At 56.0% G+C, this 21,323-nt stretch overlaps 2 protein-coding genes across 7 annotated transcripts in view; one reads left to right on the forward strand and one right to left on the reverse strand.

Moving 5' to 3' along the window:
* The window catches only part of GARS1 (glycyl-tRNA synthetase 1), a 45,276-nt gene extending 38,546 nt beyond the window's left edge, over positions 1 to 6,730 (forward strand). Inside the window, exons 15-17 of the mRNA XM_080664568.1 lie at positions 1,661 to 1,754; positions 2,867 to 3,057; positions 4,374 to 6,730. Of these exons, the coding sequence (XP_080520694.1) occupies positions 1,661 to 1,754; positions 2,867 to 3,057; positions 4,374 to 4,499 (411 nt within the window). The 3' untranslated portion in view covers positions 4,500 to 6,730. The remainder of the gene's footprint in view (positions 1 to 1,660; positions 1,755 to 2,866; positions 3,058 to 4,373) is intronic.
* Positions 6,731 to 15,833: 9,103 nt separating this feature from the next.
* The window catches only part of CRHR2 (corticotropin releasing hormone receptor 2), a gene marked incomplete at both ends in the record, with an annotated part of 30,521 nt that continues 25,031 nt past the window's right edge, over positions 15,834 to 21,323 (reverse strand). For all 6 annotated transcript variants that reach the window (XM_080664086.1, XM_080664085.1, XM_080664089.1 and 3 more), the window contains 5 exons: positions 15,834 to 15,974; positions 16,198 to 16,239; positions 16,615 to 16,750; positions 16,914 to 16,999; positions 20,954 to 21,026. In XM_080664086.1, coding sequence (XP_080520212.1) covers positions 15,834 to 15,974; positions 16,198 to 16,239; positions 16,615 to 16,750; positions 16,914 to 16,999; positions 20,954 to 21,026 — 478 coding nt within the window. The remainder of the gene's footprint in view (positions 15,975 to 16,197; positions 16,240 to 16,614; positions 16,751 to 16,913; positions 17,000 to 20,953; positions 21,027 to 21,323) is intronic.

Genomic DNA, 21,323 nt, shown 5'->3' on the forward strand with positions numbered 1-21,323 from the left:
CTAAAGTCGCCATTTTGTTCTCTGCCCTAAAGTTGCATCTTCATTTCCTGACATTGAAGGAGCAGCTTTTCATTCATTCAGCAGAGAGTGGGAGCGAGGAGGCTGGTCTCCTCCAGTAGGGATGACGTCTGTAACGGAATGTGCTCTTTGCAGATGTCAAGTTCGCTTCGAGCTTCTCTGTTTATTTTTAAATCGGTTTTTAAAAAGCCTTTTAGCTGTTCCTTTGAATCTAACAATATTGATAAAACTAGAGCTCTGGTAGAAATGTAAGGGCTAAGCCAGAGGAAATTAGTGACAGCGTTTTATGAATTGCAGAGATTCCTGTCATGAAGAGACATTTGATTAGGCTGTGGGAAGCCAAAAATGTTTTAAAATTACTAGCACATGGTTCCTAACCCATTTTCCTATGGCTTTGGTATAGAAACACTGTCAGTGAGGTAACATTTTTTCCAGGAAGGCAGGTCCCCGTTCTCTCTCACAAATAGTGACCACAGGTGGAGGCGAGGAGTCGGACTTGAACATGTGACCGCGGCAGCCGCAGCCCTGGAGTCCGGGGCTTACTCCCCGCGGGAGTTCACCGTTGCTTGGCATCGGAAGTTGATTAGGTTTTGGGGTGGGCTGCACTGGGTCCTGTGTCATTTGTTATTTTTATGGGACCTATTCATTCTGAGTTTCATATTCTTACCTTCAGGCGAACCTTTTGTTTAAATATTATTTAAGAACTTGTTTCCAACCCAGAAAGGCAGACGAGTTTGCCTTCCACAGAATATCCTCGCTTTCTTTCACGTCTGAGCACCCCGCAGCCTGATCAGGAGCAGTGTGAGAGGCTGTGCTTTTCCAAGAAAAGTGTGGGGTTACAGAGCATGCTTGTTTGTTCCATATGACTTCTCTTGGAAGGCAGCTGTGCTCACCACTATACCACCAGCGCTGCGTCATGATACTTCTTTTGGACACACATTTGTGAGCTGATTAAACGTTCTGGTTTTACATGGTCACTGAGGCTCATAGATCGTCTGCTGAAACGCTTCAAGGACAGAATGGGATTTTGTTTCGGGGCCCTCCCACCCATTACTTGGTGATTTGGAGGGAGATTCTTTAGGGATCTCCACAGAAAGAGGGAAGGCTGTAAGGCTTTTTGTTCGTTTTTAGAAAGAGGAGGGGAGAGGAATAGAGAGATAGAAACATTGATGAGAGAGAAACATCATTGATCGGCTCTCTCCTGCAGGCCTCCTGCCGGGGATCAAGCCTGCAACCCAGGCATGTGCCCTGACCGAGAATCAAACCAGTGACCTTTTGGTTCTTAGGCCGATGCTCAACCATTGAGCCACACCAGCCAGGCTATAAGGCTTTTTATACGTCACCAAAAAATGGGCATCTTCTGTGGTGGGTTTGAGAGTGCTTTCCCATCATTTAACTTTCACAGCAGAACTGCGAGGCACGCAGAGCAGGCGGGAGAGACTAAGGCCCAGAGGGCGCTCAGCTGAGGGTTCCGAATTCAGAGCTAAAAGCAGACCTTTCTGGTCTAGTCTGGTGAGCCTCTTGTTCTCTTTCGTCACACTGCTTTTCCTACTGTGTGTCCTGGTGTCTTGATGGTGAAGTTTGGACAGTAGCATTTAGATTTTTATGAACTAACACATTTGTGTTTCTTTCTCTCATCTAGTTCTTCAGTTTCCCGGCCGTGGTAGCACCATTCAAATGCTCCGTCCTTCCACTGAGCCAGAACCAGGAGTTCATGCCATTTGTCCGGGAATTATGTAAGCAAATCCAACTGAGCACCTTCATGGAAACCCTGCCAAGTAGACTGGATTGTAGGAAGTGTTCTTTTAAGAAAATAGAATCACAGTGGCGTGGCCTCTGCTCTTCTTTCTGAGGCAGTGCTTGCTCAGGAGCTGTCCTCCTAGTGTTTGAGTGAGAGCGGTGGGACCAGGTATCAGACTGAGAGCGGTGGGACCAGGTGTCAGACTGAGAGCGGTGGGACCAGGTGTCACTCTGAGAGCGGTGGGACCAGGTGTCAGACTGAGAGCGGTGGGACCAGGTGTCACTCTGAGAGCGGTGGGACCAGGTATCAGACTCAGAGCGGTGGGACCAGGTGTCACTCTGAGAGCGGTGGGACCAGGTGTCACTCTGAGAGCGGTGGGACCAGGTATCAGACTGAGAGCGGTGGGACCAGGTATCAGACTGAGAGCGGTGGGACCAGGTGTCACACTGAGAGCGGTGGGACCAGGTGTCACACTGAGAGCGGTGGGACCAGGTGTCACACTGAGAGCGGTGGGACCAGGTGTCACACTGAGAGCGGTGGGACCAGGTGTCACACTGAGAGCGGTGGGACCAGGTGTCACACTGAGAGCGGTGGGACCAGGTGTCACACTGAGAGCGGTGGGACCAGGTGTCACACTGAGAGCGGTGGGACCAGGTGTCACACTGAGAGCGGTGGGACCAGGTGTCACACTGAGAACAGCCTTGCTTCTCCAGCTCACTTCCTGGGGGTCTCCGGCCCCTGAGCCCCCAGCACCGACAGGAGCCTCGTGGTCACCTGGTGCGGCTCACCTACTTCAATGATGGGAAACAGAGAGTTCATTGAGCAGCTCAGGGCCCTGCAGGGGGAGGTGTTGGAGTCGGGACGGGCCTTGGCCGTTGGTCTGATGCTCGTCCCCCACCCGGCAGCTGTGTGAGGTGCGAGGGAGGGGTTGGGCTCCAACAAGGGACTTACTCAACTTTGGGGATTTTTCCCTCTGTTGGGCCTGTAACTAGTTACTCTCCTGTCTTAGTTCCTTTTATAAGTTTCCTCAACTTGTAAGGCAACATTTAGATGACCCCGGGGCTCTCCATTATTTTATTTTGAATTTATTTAATTGATTTTGGATAGCGGAAGCCCTGACCAGGAACGGCGTCTCCCACAAAGTAGACGACTCCTCTGGGTCCATCGGAAGACGCTACGCCAGGACTGACGAGATCGGCGTGGCTTTCGGCATCACCATTGACTTTGACACCGTGAACAAGACCCCGCACACGGCCACCCTGCGGGACCGGGACTCCATGCGGCAGATTCGAGCTGAGGTGCCCGCCCTCCCTTTGGCCGTTGTAGTCTTAGAAACGTGTGCTGGTTCCTTCTCATTTGAGCTGGATGTTGATGCTCCCCTTTCTTTTTTTCTTTTTAATTTTAATCATAGGCTTATATCAGACAGAGCACAGATTCTCAACTCCCCTTGGTTTCATTATGAAAATATCCATGAACACATCTCTAATATTTTATAGCCATTTGGATCACTCTGGGCTCATTCTCCAGCAGTTTGCTTTGATAGTTGCTGGATTATTTGGGCAAGAGAAACAGGATCCCACGCGGTTGTTGCCATAGTTTTATTGGCAGGCTTGGAGGGACTTGGACATTTCTATATAAACGTATACATGTGCGTGTACAAGCTTTTCCATGTTAACCCATTTAATACAGCACCTATGTTGTAGTAATTTTACTTAATGAGAAGGTAACAGTGGAGATGGGAAGTGCAGGAGGGGAAGGGAAGAGTGGCCACTTTAATTGGCAGCCACCTGGCTAATGTATTCATCTTGAGGAGGCTTTTATTTAGAGCCTGGTAATCGCTCAGCCCGATGCAGAGAGCTCGGCGTGGGGGAAGCAGAAGGAAAAGACTGCTTTTCCCAGACGAGATGACAGTCTAGTCCAGAAGTCTGGCTTGTCCTTTTACAAAACCAGGTCTCACTCCTCTGGACCTGCATTCCCACCTGTCAATGGTTCTCAGAGGCCGGGCCCTGGGCCGGCAGCGTCCACATCACCTGGGAGCTTGTTCGATGAGCAGAAGCCCCGCCCCAGACCTACTAAATCAGAAGCTGGGGAGGAGAGGGTTGTGGGGGGGGGCGGGCAGAACCGCTCTATCGAGATCTCCAGGGGGTCCTGGGGCTCAGGGTTGAGAACGGCTGCTGCGTGGTGGCCAGTGTGTGCTTGTGGCTGAGGCACACGCTGGCCCCCAAGCTGGGGCTCCCAGTGTACCAGCCTCTCCTGGCTCCCTGAGTGGCCCTGGGTGACCCCTGTTCTCAGAGTTAGATTTGACCCCATGAAGTCACTGCATGGGACACGAGACTTGGGATAATGAGGAAAGGCTGTGTGGGAGACCTGGGTTTTGTGGGGCTTGGCAGGCGTTCTGGGCTGGAAGAAGAGCAGGAACCGGGTCTGGGAGGGAGGTCAGTGTGGTTAAGTGAGGCGGCTGCAGAGGGAAGGACAGGAAACATCCTGTGGGAACTGGTTTCCATCACTATTGAACACTGGTTTGGCTGCGAGGGTTCCTGCGTTCAGGGTCCACCCTTTCTGACAGTCTGATGGGGTTGGCTGACTCTTGGACTTCTCTTCCCTTTTACCCCAGGTCTCTGAACTGCCCGGTGTCGTCCGAGATCTGGCCAACGGCAGCCTCTCGTGGGCCGACGTGGAGGCCAGGTATCCTCTCTTTGAAGGGCAAGAAACTGGTAAAAAAGAGACAGTGGAGGAATGAGGACAATTTCAGCAACTTTTGACCACTTGCGCTAATAAACAAATAACTCTTCCCATGTCCACGTTACAAAAAGCGGCCTTGTGATCGCTCCGGGGACTGCATTGGATCCTCAGCGGCCGCCTGCTCTCGCCCACAATTAAAGTTGGAGGAATTCTGAACAGTCTTGTCGTCCATTTGCTCCTGCTTCCGCGTCCGCGGCAAAGCTGTTGCTCTCACCTTTGGACACATGCTCGTAGCTTATTGTTAAACTGATGCTTTTTTATAATTAACAGCTTTATTGGGGCATAATTTACATACCATAAGATTCAGCCGTGTGAAGTGTGTAAGTCCGTAATGGTTAGTGGATTCACGGTGTGAACCGCCGCCACACTCGGATTTTAGAACACTCCCCTAACCCCGAAAAGAAATGTGCACTCAGCTCACTCCACGTTCCAGCCCCAGCCCCAAGCAACCACTTAGGTACTTTCTAACGACGCCTTTTCTGTTCCTTCTCTTCCTGAGAAGGTGATGCGTTGTGCTGAGGTGGCAGCGTGGACGGCCTGTGGGAAGGCCCAGGTGGGGCTGGGGCAGCAGAGAGCAGGAGGAGGAGGTGTGTGTGTGTTGGGGGGGCAGGGGGAGAGCAGGGCTGCCACTGGAATGTTCTGCAGACACAGTCTTTGCTCTTTCAAGTCTCCAGGAGGTGGTCTGTGGGCAGGAGATGCTGTGGCCTCCCCAGTAGCCCTGGCACTCACTGCACCCCTGGGGCGACAGGAGCCCATCCGTCTTACCTGCCTCCCTGATTCTCAGCCACCACAGTGTCTGCCTTCCAGCCTAGGAGTTTCCTGAGGGCCTTCGCTTCTATGACATTTTTGCATGGAACACTCAGCACAAGAGTTACCTGTTAGGAAAACAGTTCCAGGATGTGCGAATGTGTACAGCTCTTCATCTGCAGGGTTGAGACCTTGCCTAGTGTCCCAACTTCCTCTCACGCAGTGGAGGGGGTGGGGGGTGACGGAAAGCATGTTTGTCTCGGGTGCAAAGAGCGATGGAAGTGGAGAATCCCCAGGGCTGCTCTCCTTCACATCACATCTCGGCGATGCCCACCCAGCACTGCCCAGTGAGGCATTTGATACGCAGACTTGGGGTGAGTCTTGAAATTGTAAAAACCAACCTCTTGGGGCAGAAAGTCTTGTCCTGAAACATTTCTCTCTGCTGCTCTTTAGAGCGTTCCTTGTTAGAAGGGAGATGGTAAATACACTTGGTTTCCATTTCCTAGGGAATTCCTTTCACCTCCGATTCCTGATCGCTCTTAACTTGGTGCGTGCTGCAGCTTTCTCCCCTGGGAGTGATCTCTGCTTCTCCCCATTCATTCCCCTCTTACAGCAGCGCCCCCAGAGTCCATCACCACCACCCCAGACATTGTTACGAGCTCACTAATAGGAACGATATATTAAACACGTGGTGGGATTTGCCTGCTTTGGATCATAAAGGGATTGGAACCAAGCTCTCTCACTTCAAATACATTTGTCATGAGTAAGATGCTGTATATTAAATCCGCAAGCCCTCCCTTCCCCTGTACCTCCTCCAGGGGCCTTTCTCCCGAGAACACGCTGTCTGGAAAGTGATGGATCACCTGAGTGGGGTGGGCAGAGCTCGCTGGTTCTGTCTCTGCCACGTGTGCTTGCTTCTTAGCACAAGAAGAGGCTCTGTACGCGAGCGGTGTACACACACACACACGCACGCACCTCTTTTATTCAAGCCCAGTGTGTAGTTCAAGAAAGCCAAGCTCTTTCTGGCCTGATGCTCTGTGAGGCCTATTTGATGTATCAGACTGGGCTCAGGGAGAGCTAGATAAACAGCACTGTCTCAGAGAAACGACTCCTGAAATCTCTCCCCCCACAAATAGTGATGGCGAAGGCTCCGATTCTAACTGGTTTTCATGGAATGTACCTAAGAACACAGTAGTTCCTTTAAAACTTACCTTGGCTTGGAATTCAGGGCATTCAGTCAAGTACTCCTGAGTTATGTCTGGAGAGGTGGTCAGTGCCTGATTTCTCCCGGAGTTGAGAGCCTTATTGTCGCTTCACAGCTCATAGCAGTGAAGCACTGAATATAGATGGTCGTCTCAGAAGGAATTCATTGCCTAGAAACGATGTTACTCACTGCATGAGGCTGTACCATAGATGTTGGATGTCCAAAGTTCATGGCGACAACCAGTTGTGAAAGTTTTTTCAATAAATCTCTTGAAATAGGTTCGTTCTAGACCTTTCTTTACTGTTCCCTTAACCAGCATAAACTTAGGGTAGTGGCAGTGACTGTCTTAGCCTGTGGAATCTATTCATGAGAGAACCAGATGCCTTGGAAATAAATCTAAATTATCTCTGGATTTCGCTGCATTGAAGTTAGCCTCCTATCACCAAGGACGTCTTAATCTGGATCTCTTGAGTGGGGTAGGATGAGAGGTTTTGATAGCATTGCTCCTACTAAAGAGCCTTGCACCAGCATCTTTGCTGATAGTCTGCTTAAGGCAAGTTTTTTGTGTTAGTTGTTTTGTTTTGTTTTTGGCATTTGGCCAACACCACAGAAATTTAGTTGAAGATGCAGTTAGAGAACAGATGAATAATTCTGCTGCGCCTCAAAACTCACCTCTTGTTGCCTCTCCAATAATTCTTGATAATTGCGCTGCCTCGAAGCAGTAATTGTTAAGACCACGAGGATGGAGTTAATGTCTCTTCCGGAAGCAGGGATATGGTTGGGAGCTTCGGCAGGAATGGCCCGAGAAGCAGCCCGTGGCTCTCTCTCCCGCTGGTGACGGGCTGTTCTGGCTGGGTGGGCATCTTCCCTGCAGGTCCAGGGACACGCCCTTGTAACCTGCTGCAGCTGTGACAGGTCCTCAGTCCTGGCTGCACAAAAATACTCCTGTCTCTGCCCGCTCAACCCAGTTTCATGAGCGTCTCCAGGGTGAGGCCTGGGCATCAATGGTATCTGGAAAGCACGTTAGGAGAACGATGCCACTGTGGATGCCTCAGCTTGAGCCAGAAAGAGCCTGCCCCCCCCCCCACCCAGAATGGCGAAAGGTCTGCTGAACGAGGGGTGTCTTCTGACAATAGGGGTCAAGTTGTCAACACCAAAGTGTCCAGAGAAGATGCGCTTAGAGGGCGTTGCTTTTGTATTGCTCTTCCGCAGGCATGTCAAACTCGCATGCCATGAGGAGGCATGCGGCCCGCCGGCCGCGAGTTTGACATGCTTGCTCTACTGAGATGACGGTGAATGTGCCCTCATGGACCCCAAGCATCTCTACTGCCGTGCCCTGCTTCCCTTGCGCAGTGTGGGGTGAATTCCTCTCTGCCCTGGAGCCTGGCCTGCTGTTTCCTGGGACTTCGGGAGGCTGTACCGGAGTGCTTCCAGCCGGAAAGGCTCTTGGTTAGCCCTTGCAGGAACTTGAGGATCACAGCTGTCCTCATCCATCCACGAAAGGAAAGGAAGCCGAGCCCTCTCAGGGTCACTGTGCTAGAAGGGGGCGGGGCAGTGGGAACCCAGTTCAACGCCCATGATTGTGTAGGGATGAAGAGGCCTTGAGGAGGGTGCGTGAAGCTCTAAGAACCTTCCGTTAGAGAAGGGAGCTCCAGGTTACCGGCCTCGGGGAGTGAGGGCGCCACGGGTCCTCCCACAGCCGTGGACTCTCACTCCCCACACGCGGGGTTGGCTTCAGCCTTGGGGTGGCTTTGTGGCGGAGGACAGGCCGGGAGGTGGGGAAGGACGGAGCTCGGGAGAAGCTGCCAACTCCTTCCCGCCGTCACTGTCCTCACTGCCCGGGCCCTCTCAGTCCCTGTCACAGGCTGACACTGTTTCTTGCCGTCAGGAAGCACTTCCTTGTCCCTAAGCTTGCCGACAACTCAAGGCCTTTCCTCTCGTCCTGCACTTTGCAGTTGGCAAAGCAGCTTCTCAGCCAGGCTAGGAAGTCTCCGTCTTCCCAGCCTCTTGTTTCAGGAGGCGCTGTGTCTGCAGATGTCTCCTCGGGGAGGGTGTGGCTAACCCTGGAGAGGACCCCGGGAGAAGGGGAAGACTGTTCACAGGCCACCGCTGTTCTCCATGCACCCCGTTTCTGTCTTCTCTTTCCTTCCCCTCCCCCTCCCCTCCCCTTCCCTTTCCCCTTTCCTTCCCCTGTCCCTTCCCCTTCCCTTCTCTTTCTCTCTTTCTCTCTCTCAGCCCTTGCTCATTTTCCTACTTCTGTCTCTTGTTCACTGCTCAGCATCAGCCACTTTGGGTGGTACCACAAGCACACAGTCTTCCTTGGCCTCCAGAGGTCCTTTCCGAGCATCCCAGCCTGCCTGGAGGTTTACAAAAGCCGTTTAGGCATCATCATCCGTGAAGCCATGTCAGGTGCTCTCCACCGGGTGAGGCAGGTGTCCAGGCGCTGCGTCCGCGGCCCCCGCAGTCAGAGCAGAGACGTGTGCAGAGCTGCGGTTAGGAAAGGAACTGTGAGGCAGGGCCCTGGCTTGGAGAGGGGAGAGCTGGTTTGTCACCTGAGTCGCTCGGTCCGTTTTCCTCTCCTTGAGGGTTTGTCTCCTTTTCTGAAGCTGGTTGAATAGAACGCGTTCAGTGTTAGTCAGTCTGTCCGTGAGGCGGCTGAGGAATCCGTCTCCCCGCTTGCTCCCTGGCGTTCCCACGACAGCTGGTGGACGGGGGCTCCTCCCTGGGCCTGGCTTCCCTGTACTGGTTAACAGTCGGGTTCAGAATCTGCAGCCATGTTCGTTTTTCTGCCCGACGTCACTTCCTGCAGGCGAGGCAGGTATTATAATAGTTAAGCGGCCGGCGTTGGAGACAGACATGTCCACGTGAGAATCGGGCTCTGACCCCAGGCGTGGTGCCGCCTTGGGCAATTGGTGTAACCTGGAGCGGACCGGCCTTTGCCATTGCAGAGACTCTGTGTCCGTCCTCAGTTAAAAAGAGAAGAAGAAAGCCCTCCACCATCGGAGGTGTAGGGTCTGTTTAGGCCCAGTGGGGCGGCGGGCTCTGTGTTAAGGGAACATTTCTGGCTCTGGGTGTGTGTGTGTGTGTGTGTGTGTGTGTGTGTGCGCGCGCGCGCGCATGTAAATCCAAGGCCACCTGATGCTGGCCAGGGAGGACGTTGCAGAAACACAGCCCTGGACCCTGGATGGAGAGGCATCGCTCTGGGTCATGTGCACTTTCAAGAGAAAGGGGCCCCCTCGAATCCACACACGTGCACTGGCTGTTCGGCTGCGGGAGCCTGATTCTGTGGATCGTGCGTGCTGGGGGCCGGAGGGTGCAGCAGCGGGAGCTGTGGGCGCTCCCTCCGGGAGGCTGTCTTCCGCCCAGTGTTTCCCGCCCTTGCCCACTGGGAACTTTCTCGCCATAAGCAAATGCCGGACCGCAGCTCTCCCGAAGGGCTTCCCTTTGAGATCATGCATTTATATGAGCCTCGTGTTTCCTGGGACAATTAGACAGGCAGGTGTGAGGTGGTGGGGTGAGCAGCGGGAGTGTAATTTCCCAGGGTGGACTGACCCAGCCATGATTCTGTTGGATGGGGCGGGTGGGGCTGAAGAACAGAGGGTTTGGGGAGCTCCATGCTGGAGATAGAGGATCCCAGTCCTGATTCTTCTAGAATCCAGCTGGGGTGGCCCGTTCTAACCCTCCCTGCCTTGGTTCCCGGCCACAGCCCGAGCCTGTCGTTTCATGAGCTTGAGGCTGGAAGAGAAAGTGCTCCTCTCTCCGGGAGCCAAAGCTCTCTGCCCCCTCGTTCAGGGTCAGGCCTCGGTGCAGAAGTGACCCGCATAGAATTTTTCCAGCCAGTGTCTGCCCTCGTTAGGCCTTAAAACTCAATCACCAACAATTAGCACAACCGCAGTTGTGCTAACTAAAACCACTTACTCTAATTGGAGCTTTTCTTGGCTCATCAACACCCAGTGCTCTGCATCTGAGTGCGAGCTAATTGATAGTGAGATGAAGCAAGATGAGATTGTGGGAAAGGGGAAAAAAACACTGACAAGCTTTTAAAGATCTTTATTAACAGTCTTTTTAAAACTGAGACCAGACCTTCCATTTTTCTGAAAAGAATTCTGAAGCAAGCGTGCGAGTTGGCACACTCCCTTTAGCTGCCCCCTCGGTTAGTGACAACTCCAATGCCAGTCCTGACTTCTCTCACCGGCCACGTCCAGGTCATCGGCTCCACTTCCAGTCAATGTTCAGAACCAGGCCATCACCCTGATACACCTGGACCTACTGTGTGCACTGTGACCCTGATACACCTGGACCTACTGTGTGCACTAACTGTGACCCTGATACACCTGGACCTACTGTGTGCACTAACTGTGACCCTGATACACCTGGACCTACTATGTGCACTAACTGTGACCAGTCTTGTTTCTTTCTACTGTGCTTCTGGAGAAGGTCTCTCACTTAGAAATCGACTTCCTACCCCCAGGCACTACGATTGTGTGCATCTGTGGTCCGATCCATGCTTCTGGAACCCTTTGTTCAGATGAAACCTGCCTTAGAACCCTAATATTTCTCCAGTACTCGCAGTTCTGGGCTGGGACACACAAGGTCCTGCCTCCAAGCCGTTCACAGACCTAGGTTTGTATCCAGTCCAGGAGCGCCACCGAGGAGAGCGGGCCCTGGAAAGGTGCATTGCCCCAGGGCAAGGGTGGTGGGCACAGTGCGTGCTGGTGGCTCCCAGGACCCTCCTGTGCGAGGCCCACCCCCGGCCTCCTGTTTCAGGTCTGGAGTGGGCTCACAAACCCGGACCCTGAAGCCGCCCTAGGGAATACTTGTGAGCTACATTAGAGCGTTTTACGTCTCCTGAGGGCAGTGGCTCTTAAAGTTGGCTCCCTGGTTCTTCTGAGGATTCCTGTAGAAATTTCTTGCACTATTTAACACGCTGTACTTTTACATTGTATACGTTTATATTTTTCTAAGGAAAGGAACCCGTTGTTTCCACGGAGGGGCCTCTTCCTCCTCATGCCTTCAGCTGGGAAGGCCTATTTGCGTCTGCAGCGCCACGGGAGGGGTAGCCAGCAGCTGTTTCTCCAAAGACCTCATTTGGAGACGTGGCTGGAGCGTCCGTGGCTTAGGAACTCGAGGTGCGGCTCCATAGTGCAGGCTTTGGAAGAGCCGGGGGAGACAAGGTATTTGGGTCCAACGGAAAGAAGAAGGGAGGGCGAGGTGGTTCTGGCCCGACACCAGCCTTCCCCAGGGAACAGGGGAACCAGGACGGGGAGGAGCGAGATGACAAGGCCGGGTGCTCCGCCTTCTTGGGCAGAGGGGCCTCCGCGGCCCGTGACGCTGGATTGTTGATCAGCGCTGGGCCTCCGTGAGCCGGGGGGCCCTCACTCGCTGCCCTGCACAGCTAACTAAGCAGCACGATTAATTACTGAGCTGTATTCACAGCAGCAGCTCAGGGACATTTTCTCCCGCAGCGAGAACCGCTCCTCCCGCCCATCGCTGCTCACTCATTTGTCCCACAGCAGCTCCCGGGCTGGACTCGGAGCTGCCCCCGCAGGCCCTCTGCTCGGGCCAAGTGCGAACGTGGACCCTCTGCCCAGCTGGCTCCATCGTCCATCTGTGGCCCCTCCTGTGCCCCCCAACAAGTGTGGGGCTTAAACAGGGGGACCATATGCTTGATGGTTCACCTGTGAGAGGGAGAGGGGGGCTTGTCCCCACACCAGGGCGGGGTGAAGGCTAATCCCGCCGCGTGGGGCCCCTGGAAGCAGCGGGGGGGGGGGGGGGATGACTTCATGGACGCCTGCAGTGGCATCTCGGTAGGCTGTCGGAGGCTCTCCTCCCGTTTGCTGTCCACGTGTGCAGCGGAGAGGTCGGGGCCTGGCCTTGGCTCTGCTGGTGGTGGGCATGGAGCCGGGGATGGATCGTCTCTGCAAAGCTGACCTCTGGGTTCTCTGCGCCTTTGGTCTGTCTGGCTGGCCGGGGCTCCAGCCTGGGAGTCAGCCAGCTCTGGGTGGGCCACATGGGAAAGGCCGGTTATCCCGGGAGCCCTTCTAGGGCTCCTACTGGGTGCAGAGCTCTTGCTGTGGGGACGGGCTTGGTTGCCAGGACAGGTGCTCACTGAGGCCAGCATGTGGGGGAGCCAGGGCCTAATGGCCTGGTGGCATTTCGAGGCCAGAGTTCAGCAGGGACCATAACCAGGAACTGCCCCGCCCCGTAATGAGAGGATGCAGGGTCAGCATGGGACCAAGGAGGGGCCTCCTCCAAACTGGAGGGGGAGCGGGGCAACCTCCTGCTGAAAACGGGGTGGAGCCCTGGCTCAGTGGTTAGAGCCCTGGCTCAGTGGTTAGAGCCCTGGCTCAGTGGTTAGAGCGTCAGCCGGAACACCGAAGGCTTGCAAGTTTGATTCCTGCTCAAGGGCACATACCTGGTCCCGTAGGAGGCAACCAATCAGCGTGTCTCTCTCACGTCGATGTTTCTCTTTCTCTCTCTCTCTCTCCCCTCCCCCTTCCACTCTCTCTAAAAATCCATGGAAAAAGTATCCTCGAGTGAGGACTAACAAAAAGCCAAAAACACGGGTTAGAGACTGCTGCCTTCAGGACAGGCCCTCCAGGGAGCGGGCGGGGTAATGAGCCGGCCTCTGAGGAGCGGTGATGAGTGTCCGGACTTGGCGCTGAGGCTCTGCGGAGGCTCTGCGGAGGCCTGCGTTCCGGTGGCTTCTCTGATGAGCGCTCGGTCACTGCTGGCCGCAGGACTCTCCAAGTGGCCTCTGGGGGCTGGACCGTTGATGGCTCCCAGCTCTACCAGACCCCCAGGATGCTAGAGAAAGTGGCCATCAGGCCGCCTCTGCATGCGCAGAAGTCCGGCCAAGACCCGCATGAGGTCCATCTCTCGGGAAGGGACGGTCAGGGCCTCCCACCGCCTCCCAATGGACACGGACTGTGGTGCCTCCCAGCACCTAACCCGGACCACGTCCCCGCTGGCGCCGAGGTGTCCAGTGTGAGACAGTAAACAGGCACCTGCCGGGGCAGCAAAGCCCTGGCAAGGTTGATAGTTCTCCATTCCTGTTTTCGCCGCATGCAAAGAGGACGTCTGCAGGGGCCAGCGGACGGGCCGTGTGATGAGAGATCGCTGTGCACTTTGGGGCATTCAGCTCAGGAGTGAGAGAATCGAGCGACACCACTTACTCCTGTGCCAAGGCCGCCCTGCATGTAGTTATACAAAACGCAGAGGGAAGAGGATGCTGAGTCCCGCTCCCTTCTGGCAATAAATATTCACCCACAGACTCACGAACAATTAAGTTCCTACCCATTTCAGAAGATGTGTTTCCAATGACTTCCCTTTTTCGGTTTAACAATTCCTTCTAAAAACTCCTAGCAACCCTGTTGTTTTCCTCAAGCACATACTGCATTTTATAGAAAAAATAACTGTAATAATTCTGTTTAGAAGAGTTTTTTTAAAAATCCCTTAGAACCTTCGGTCACAGGAAATTAAATATTTCGATTTCAATTTCTAAATATATTTTGTGGCAGAGGAATACGGTGAGGTGAGCAGTGAAAGACTTTCAACCGTAAAAATACTTCCTTCGTATAAAATCCCCTAGACCAGTGGTCGGCAAACTGCGGCTCGCGAGCCACATGCGGCTCTTTGGCCCCTTGAGTGTGGCTCTTCCACAAAATACCACGGCCTGGGCGAGTCTATTTTGAAGAAGTGGTGTTAGAAGAAGTTTAAGTTTAAAAAATTTGGCTCTCAAAAGAAATTTCAATTGTTGCACTGTTGATATTTGGCTCTGTTGACGAATGAGTTTGCCGACCACTGGCCTAGGGGAAGGGAATGGACGGGGACACAAGTTCAGAGAGGAAAGGAACCATGTAAGCTCTCCGCCGGCAAAGAGCAGCGGCTGTAATTTTTTTGACAGATGAGGGTAGGTATTTAATCACCGCTGTGCTTGGAGTCTGTATGCTTTGTTAAAGTATTGTGGCAGTTTTATTTTAACACGCAAAGAGTTACCTAATCCCAGAAATCTAGGTAAACCATAGTAGACGTCAACTTAAAAATGCAGACAAGATAGATACAATTTTAAAAATTGGGCGGGGAGGTGGGGAGGAAGGAGAGGCCGTATCAAGAGCAAAAGCCCTTTTGAACCCTGGCCTCATGGCTCCTCCCACCCCTGGGTCCTGGCCCCTCGGGCAGGGTGCGGGGAGCCAGGACAGGAGGACACTGCCCGGGGTGGTTGCTCATGGAGACCACCGGCCTCGTCAACCGGTCCCTCCAGATTCCAGAATCTGGGCCTCTGGGACAGGCCGGGGGACAGGCCGGGGGACAGGCCAGGGTGTGCGGCGAGCCCTCTCATCTGTGCTGAATTCAACTGCCTGTGGTTGGGGAGGAGGGGCAGACATTGTCCTGGGGGAATGATGAGGGTCAGGCCTGCGGTGTGGGGGTCAGAGAGAACCGGCCCAGGCCAGCGCCAGTCTGCAAGGAGATGGGACCCAGCCCAGCACCCCTGGCCCACAGCACCCCTTCGGCTGCCTGGTCCCCTTCACCTGTGGGGGCTGTTTCCACAGAGACATGCTTATTCCACAGAGAGCAGGTGTGGTTTCCGAGGGGTGGCTGATGCCCAGGCTCAGGTGGGGGCTGGGGAGTAGCTCCGGTCACTGAAGATGTACTTCAGTGTCTGCTGTTTCTACCCCACGCCTCGTCCCTGCCCGTCCCCCGGCTCCTCTCCGTTTTGTCCTGCACTGTGTACCTTATTGGTCTAAGTGTGGCTGTCCTGGCCCTGGCCCTCCCCCGCGCCCCCCCCCCCCCCCCCGCCCACAAGCCTCGAATCTATGGACGAGGCTGAGGTCTCCCAGAAAGGAGTCCGCCTTCTTCAGGAAGCCCCGGGGCAGGGTGGTGTAGACCAGGCTTTCGAGGCGAGAGGCCCTGGGATCAAGCCCTTTACACCCCCCCTCCCCCGACTGCAGAGGGCGCCACTGAGTGTGGAGGCGGCAGGCAGGGAGCAGGGCCGACCGGCTCCGGCTGCTGGCAGGAGGGCCCACACCATGAGTGGGGCAGGGGCCCAGGCCCACAGGAACGAGCTGTGGGACTCGGGCAGGTCCTCCTGGTCCTCGGCCTCAGTTTCCTCCTCGGTGAGCGGAGCTTCCGTGAGGACCTATGTGAGCTGCTGTGCACAATGCCCGCAGACCCGCGCCCCGCTGTCTTGCTCTCCTCGGGGTTCCGGCGACTTCTCCGCTCCGGCCCGGCTGGCCCTGGTCCGCGGAGCCCCCTGGGCCGCACAGGCTGGAGAGCTGGTCTCTCCCCTCCCTCTGTCCCCATCTGGGCTTCGGTGGAGGAGGACGGGGAAGCTGTTCTGACTGACGGGGGAGTGACGGGCAAGGGGGGTGACATGCGGGGTCATACAGCGGCCGTCTGCTTGATGCTGTGGAAGCTGATCCGAGTGGGCGAGGTGGGGATGGACATGGCCCGGGCCCCAGGGACTCGGAGGGAGTGATGGTCCCGCCACCGGTGCCACCTCTTCTTCACGGCTGCGCGCACCTGCGGGGGACGCACAGACTCAGCTCTTCCTGGCTGCATACTTGACCTCTACTCTGCAGGGGCCCCTCAGGCAGCCTTCCTGTCCCCCCAAAGGCGGGTGATTTTCCCAGCCCTCCCCGCTTCTCCACTATGGAGCTGAGCAGAGCCAGGGACCCGGCAGTCCCGAGCTGCCTGGAGTGGGTGTGAGGCCCTCGGAGCCCAGGTCCCCGGCCCGGCCTCATACCTCTCCGTTTAAGAAGCAGTAGAAGACAGACACGAAGAAGCCCTGGAAAGGAAGGAGGGTGGTCAGGGGTCTGCGTGGGCATCGCCCGGCCTGGAGGGGGGCAGGGGGCCAGGAAACACTCTGACCCAGAACCCCAGAGGCTCAGAGCTGGGGGCCACCCCTCCTGGTGCATGTGTGACAGGTGGCGTGAACCCCCAGAGCAGGCGCTGGGCCAGCAGTAGGTGCCAGCTGGGTGACCCAGACCCGTCGGGGTGGGCCCACCTGGGTTCTGGGGTGGGGGTTCAGTGTGTGCACACTTATATTTGAGTGTGTGCCCGCGTGACACACATGTGCACCCGTCCCGTGTGACCGTCCCGTGAGGGCACCTGAGCGCCCAGGTCGGGGAAGCTCGCTGCGGCCCCTCGGCCCTGGGCCCACCTGGAATGACTGCAGGAAGGAGTTGAAGTAGATGAACACGATCTGCGACAGGTCGTCCTCCCCAGGGTTGACCAAGAAGAGCATGTAGGTGATGCCCAGAAGGGGCAGGAGCACCAGGGTGGCCTTCACCGCCTTCCTGGGGGGGGGGGGGAGAAGGGTGACGCAGGTGGGGCCTCACTGGGTGGCGAGAGCTCCCGGGGGAGACATAGAGGACCCTGCCCAGAGGCCGGTGCAGGGCCCACGTGGCCTCCATTTCTCCCAGCGGTTGGCCAGCGGGGGCTAAGGCACCCATCACTTACCTGTACTGGATCGTCTCTGACGTGGTGGATGCTCGTAGTTTTGTCATTAGGATCCTGACGATGTTGAACAGAAATACAAAGTTGATCTGGAGGGAGGGAGTCAGAGAGGGGGAAGGAGGACCATGAGGTGGTTTGCGCTGAGAGGCAGCCACCTCCCCTGTAACCCACTGGGAACCCAAGTTCCACGCGCACGCACGGCACACTCGTCACCCCAGCCCCGACCTGGGGTCCCAAGGCCTCTGCTCCTCTCTCATGGGACAGGCAGGCACCCCCTTCTGCTCAGCTGCCTGTCACCTGAGGCTCCCGGAGGGGAAGCCACCCCAGGCAGCAGAGGAGGGCGCAGAGGCCACGCCTCCTGAGGCCTGACTCTGCAGTCCCCCACCCCACGCTGCCCGAGCCCCTCCCCCTCTCTGCTGTAGGGACCCTGCCCCTCCTCACTACGGAGGGTCTCCTGGAGAAAGACCACTTCCTGGTGGGCAGGGGGAGAGGGCCTCTTCCTGGTGCAGCAGACGGGCCAGCTGGGGGTGCCGGTAACCCGGTGCTGCGGGACGGATGACTCTACCCTCCGTCCCTGGTGCCGGTAAAAGTCCAAACCTCCGCAGACCCCGCAGTCAGTGAAGATGAAGGAGCCGCTGGGCCCACGGGGAGGCTCTGGAAGGGCCTCATTGGTCTTCATTCTGTCTCAGCATCCACGCCCACGGTGCCCGCCGCTCCCCAGGCCCCTGCCTGGCTCCTGTGGGCCTGAGGGCTGCAGGTGTCTGTTAAACCTCGTGGGCTCGTGTGTGTGGCTGTGCTGCCCTCCACATGCTCCCGGCGAGTCTGTGGGACTGTTCTCTGTGCGGAGTGTGTGAGTGTGTATCTGCGGACATGGTGTGGCTGTTGTTTTTTGTCTTCATTTGTCTCCAAGTGTGAGCAGACAAGAAAGTGAGTGTGTGTGGGGGCCTGACACTAGCAATCCCTTTCAACATGCACACACACACACACACACACACACACACACACTCACACTCTCACACACTCTTCCCAGTCTCAGTCCTGAGACTCCATCACTCCTTGAACCCTCCTAAGTTCTGGATCCAGGCTGAGGCACACAGGCAGACATCATGGGACAGATTCCTGTGGCCTCTGGATGACCCCTAAGTTGAAGTGCTCTGGGGACCCGAGGGGCTCAGACTCCTCGGCCACAGCCTGCGGCTCTCATGCCCTCAGCGGCACGGCCTGGCGAGCCCAGGATCAGGGTGGACTGGGAAGCCTTCATCCAGGGCTGCCCGTGGCCTGCTGATCCCTGGTTCTCCTCAAGGGCCATCCAGGTTATAGCTCCCAGGTTTCTGGTACATTAACCTGAACGCACGGGCCAATCCCAATGTTCTCACACAAGCAGACAAACCATTGGACCTTTCCTGACTCTGACTTTCCCTAGAGGCTGTTGGAACCAAGATACATTCCCATTTCTGCCACATTTCCCTGCATTAAACCTTATTTACCCATCACCCATCAGCCCACTAACCAATTCATTCAATTATCCGCCCGCTCCTACCCATCCACTCACCTACCGACTCAACTACCCACCCACCCACAAATCCATCCAAACAGCTACTCAGCAAGCATGCATCCATTTATCTAGCCATTCACCCCTTTATTTAATGGGTGACATAATATATGTCCACCCATCACCCACCCCTTCATCCAGTCCATGAGCATCGCTGAGCTCCTCCTGGCTGCAGGCCCTGTTCCAGGTGCCGAGGAAGAGCAGGAGCAGGGTCTAGGGCAGAGAGTCTGGAAGACAAGGCCTATCCCCTCTTCTCCCATGAGGCAGGGCAGTTAGTGGTGCTGCCCCTCACCCCCCATCTCAGCCTGGGTCTGTGCAGCCGGAAAGCCACTCTGTCCTCATGAGCTTGTTCCCAGCCTCCCCCTTTACAACATCTGCACCACCTCACCCACCAGGCACCTTCCTCCCTCCTGCAAGGGAGCCTCTGAACCCCCCTGTCCACACAGTGGTCTCCATTCTTGAACCCCACTCTTCCCCCTGCCAAATCCAAGCTCTTCAGTGAGCACCAGCTCTGCACTCTAATCTTGTCCAGCCTGGGTTTCTTGATTCATTCATTCATTCATTCATTCATTCAGTGAGGGCCATGTGCCTGACTCTGAGCTGGGCACTGATGATAGGAAGTGGACTTGGCTCTCGGTCTGGGGTGAGGGGTGCATTGCATTTTTCTTAAGTGGTCAGACAGCCCTGGAGAAATGGCATGTGAACTGAGAAAGTGGGGGAGTGTTCCCGGCAGAGAAAGAGCTAGGGAGGAAAGCCCTGGCGTGGGGGAGGTGGGCTGGATGGCGGCCAGTTTGGCTGAGGTGAGGCAGAGGAATCAGGACACAAGTCCAGGAGGGAGGTAGGAAAAGCACCAGATTCCTTCCTTCAGGGCCCTCTCAGCTCGGGGCGGGGCAGGGCCCCCAAGCACATATCCTACAGAGACAATGGCACAGGTGGTGGGGGACCAGCCCCTGAGTATCAGCTCAGCTAGCAGTTAGTGGTGACCTTGGGCAGGTCGTTCCATCTCTCAGTGTTTTCATCTGTGAAATGGGAAGCAGCTCCCTACTTCTCCCAGACATTGGGGAATGCGAGGTCTGGACAGCACAAGGATGGAGCTTCTGGAAGGGCTGACCCTTGGCACCTGGAAGCCCTGTTGGTGCAAACAGCTGGGTGTGGGCTGGGTCCAAAGGCAAGGACACGCAAAATGCCCTGGAGGTGAGGGTGGAGCCAGGAAGCGGGCATGGAGAGAAAGCTGGTTGAGTCTTGTCTCCCTTTCTCCATTCATTTCCTCACCACTGTCCCACCTGCTTGCACCGGGGGCTTGCTCCCCACTGTCGTTGGTCCCCCATCCAGGCCAGCCTTCCTTGGCTGGGTCCCAGGCTCGTCACAAGGCCTGACCTCCAGGAGGGCTCTCAGCAGCTGGCCGGGAGGGACTGGGTCTCATGGAGTTCCCATTCATACTGGGGGTGAGGGGCTCATTGCAGCTGGGACTCCAAGGACCATCCTTCCCCCACGCACTGCCGACACGGACTGGCTTTGCCTCTGAAATAACAGAGCCCTGATGGTGCAATTTCAGGCCGGGGGTGAGAAACCTTCTTAGTCATCTCCAGTGCACATACATCAAGGACACTCCGAAGACGGGGGTCAAATGAATCCCGGAAAAAGTCATAAAAACGAGAGTAAGGCAATAAAAGAGATGAACAGTCATCGCCCTCCAGGTAGACCAAGGAGGCCTTCATTAGGCACCTGCTGTGTGCAAGAGGCGGATGGATGCCCTCTCTCAGTTCCCAGGAGCGTGTGGCCCTTTAAGGGCCGGTACCTACAGGAGCCTGAAATTACCGAGCCTGAAATAAGTCTTACATAAATGCCAACTTCTTAGGGGCCTTTCTGTGCGTCTCTCTCCTTTCTGTGTGATATGTAATGGGTTCATTTTTGCAGAATGCAGCCCCTACTTAAACTCCATATTAATTAAAGCTCATTGTGGATTAAAGATGGGTGGCAATTGTACCACAGGTTCAGAAACATTTGGCAAAGGGCGGGGAGGTGAACTAGGAACAATTGCTCATTACACTTCATTCTGGTACCAGGTCTCCAGGCTGGGGCTGGGCTGGGCCCTGAGGAGGCTGCTGGGGAGGACAGGGGTATAGGTCTGGGCTGAACAGAAGCCTGCACACCCTTCTCTGGCCACCACTGCCCCCTGGCCTGGCTGGCTCAGCGTTTACCTGGCACGGGGCTGTCACATGTGGGAGGGCACTAGCAACCGGCCAGTCAGACCCATTCTCTGCCCAGAGGAAGAGCCCAGTGCCAGGGACGGGGGGAGAGGGGCTGCATGGACACAGAGCGAGGGGAGAGCGAGCTGGGAAGGGAGGTGTCAGGAAGCCGGTGGCATGGACGGAGTGTGTGCCGGGGGCGGGGGGGGGGGGTCTCCATGCCACATCGCTCCCTCATGTCTCTGCTGGGTGGGTCCTCCGCTGCTCCCCTGGTCCCCAGCCCAGTCCCAGTGTCCACCTACCAGGAGCACGAGGAGGATGGGGCCCTGGTAGATGTAGTCCACTAGGTCGCCCGGCCCCTTCCCAAACCAGCACCTGCAAAGGTGGGGGCTGTCAGTGGCCTGCTGAGCCGCAGCTGGGAGACCTCTGCAGACTCAGGCCCAGGGGCCTCCAGCTTGACCCTTCCTGACACCCATCCTCCAGGGCTGTACCTTCCCCAGCAGCCCGGGTGATGGTCCCAGCCCTACTGACCACTGTGCTCACCCCGGCTGCCTTTTGTCTTGCTTAGAGGGTCTCCCCAGCCAGTCTGAGGGTGGCCTGAGTCGCCTCCTCCTCCTCCCCCTCCCCTTCCTCCTTCTCACTCCCATACCCATTCCAGATTGCTGGACCCAG

Source organism: Plecotus auritus, assembly GCF_963455305.1.
Source record: "Plecotus auritus genome assembly, chromosome: 4".
Classification (NCBI taxonomy): Eukaryota; Metazoa; Chordata; class Mammalia; order Chiroptera; family Vespertilionidae; genus Plecotus; species Plecotus auritus.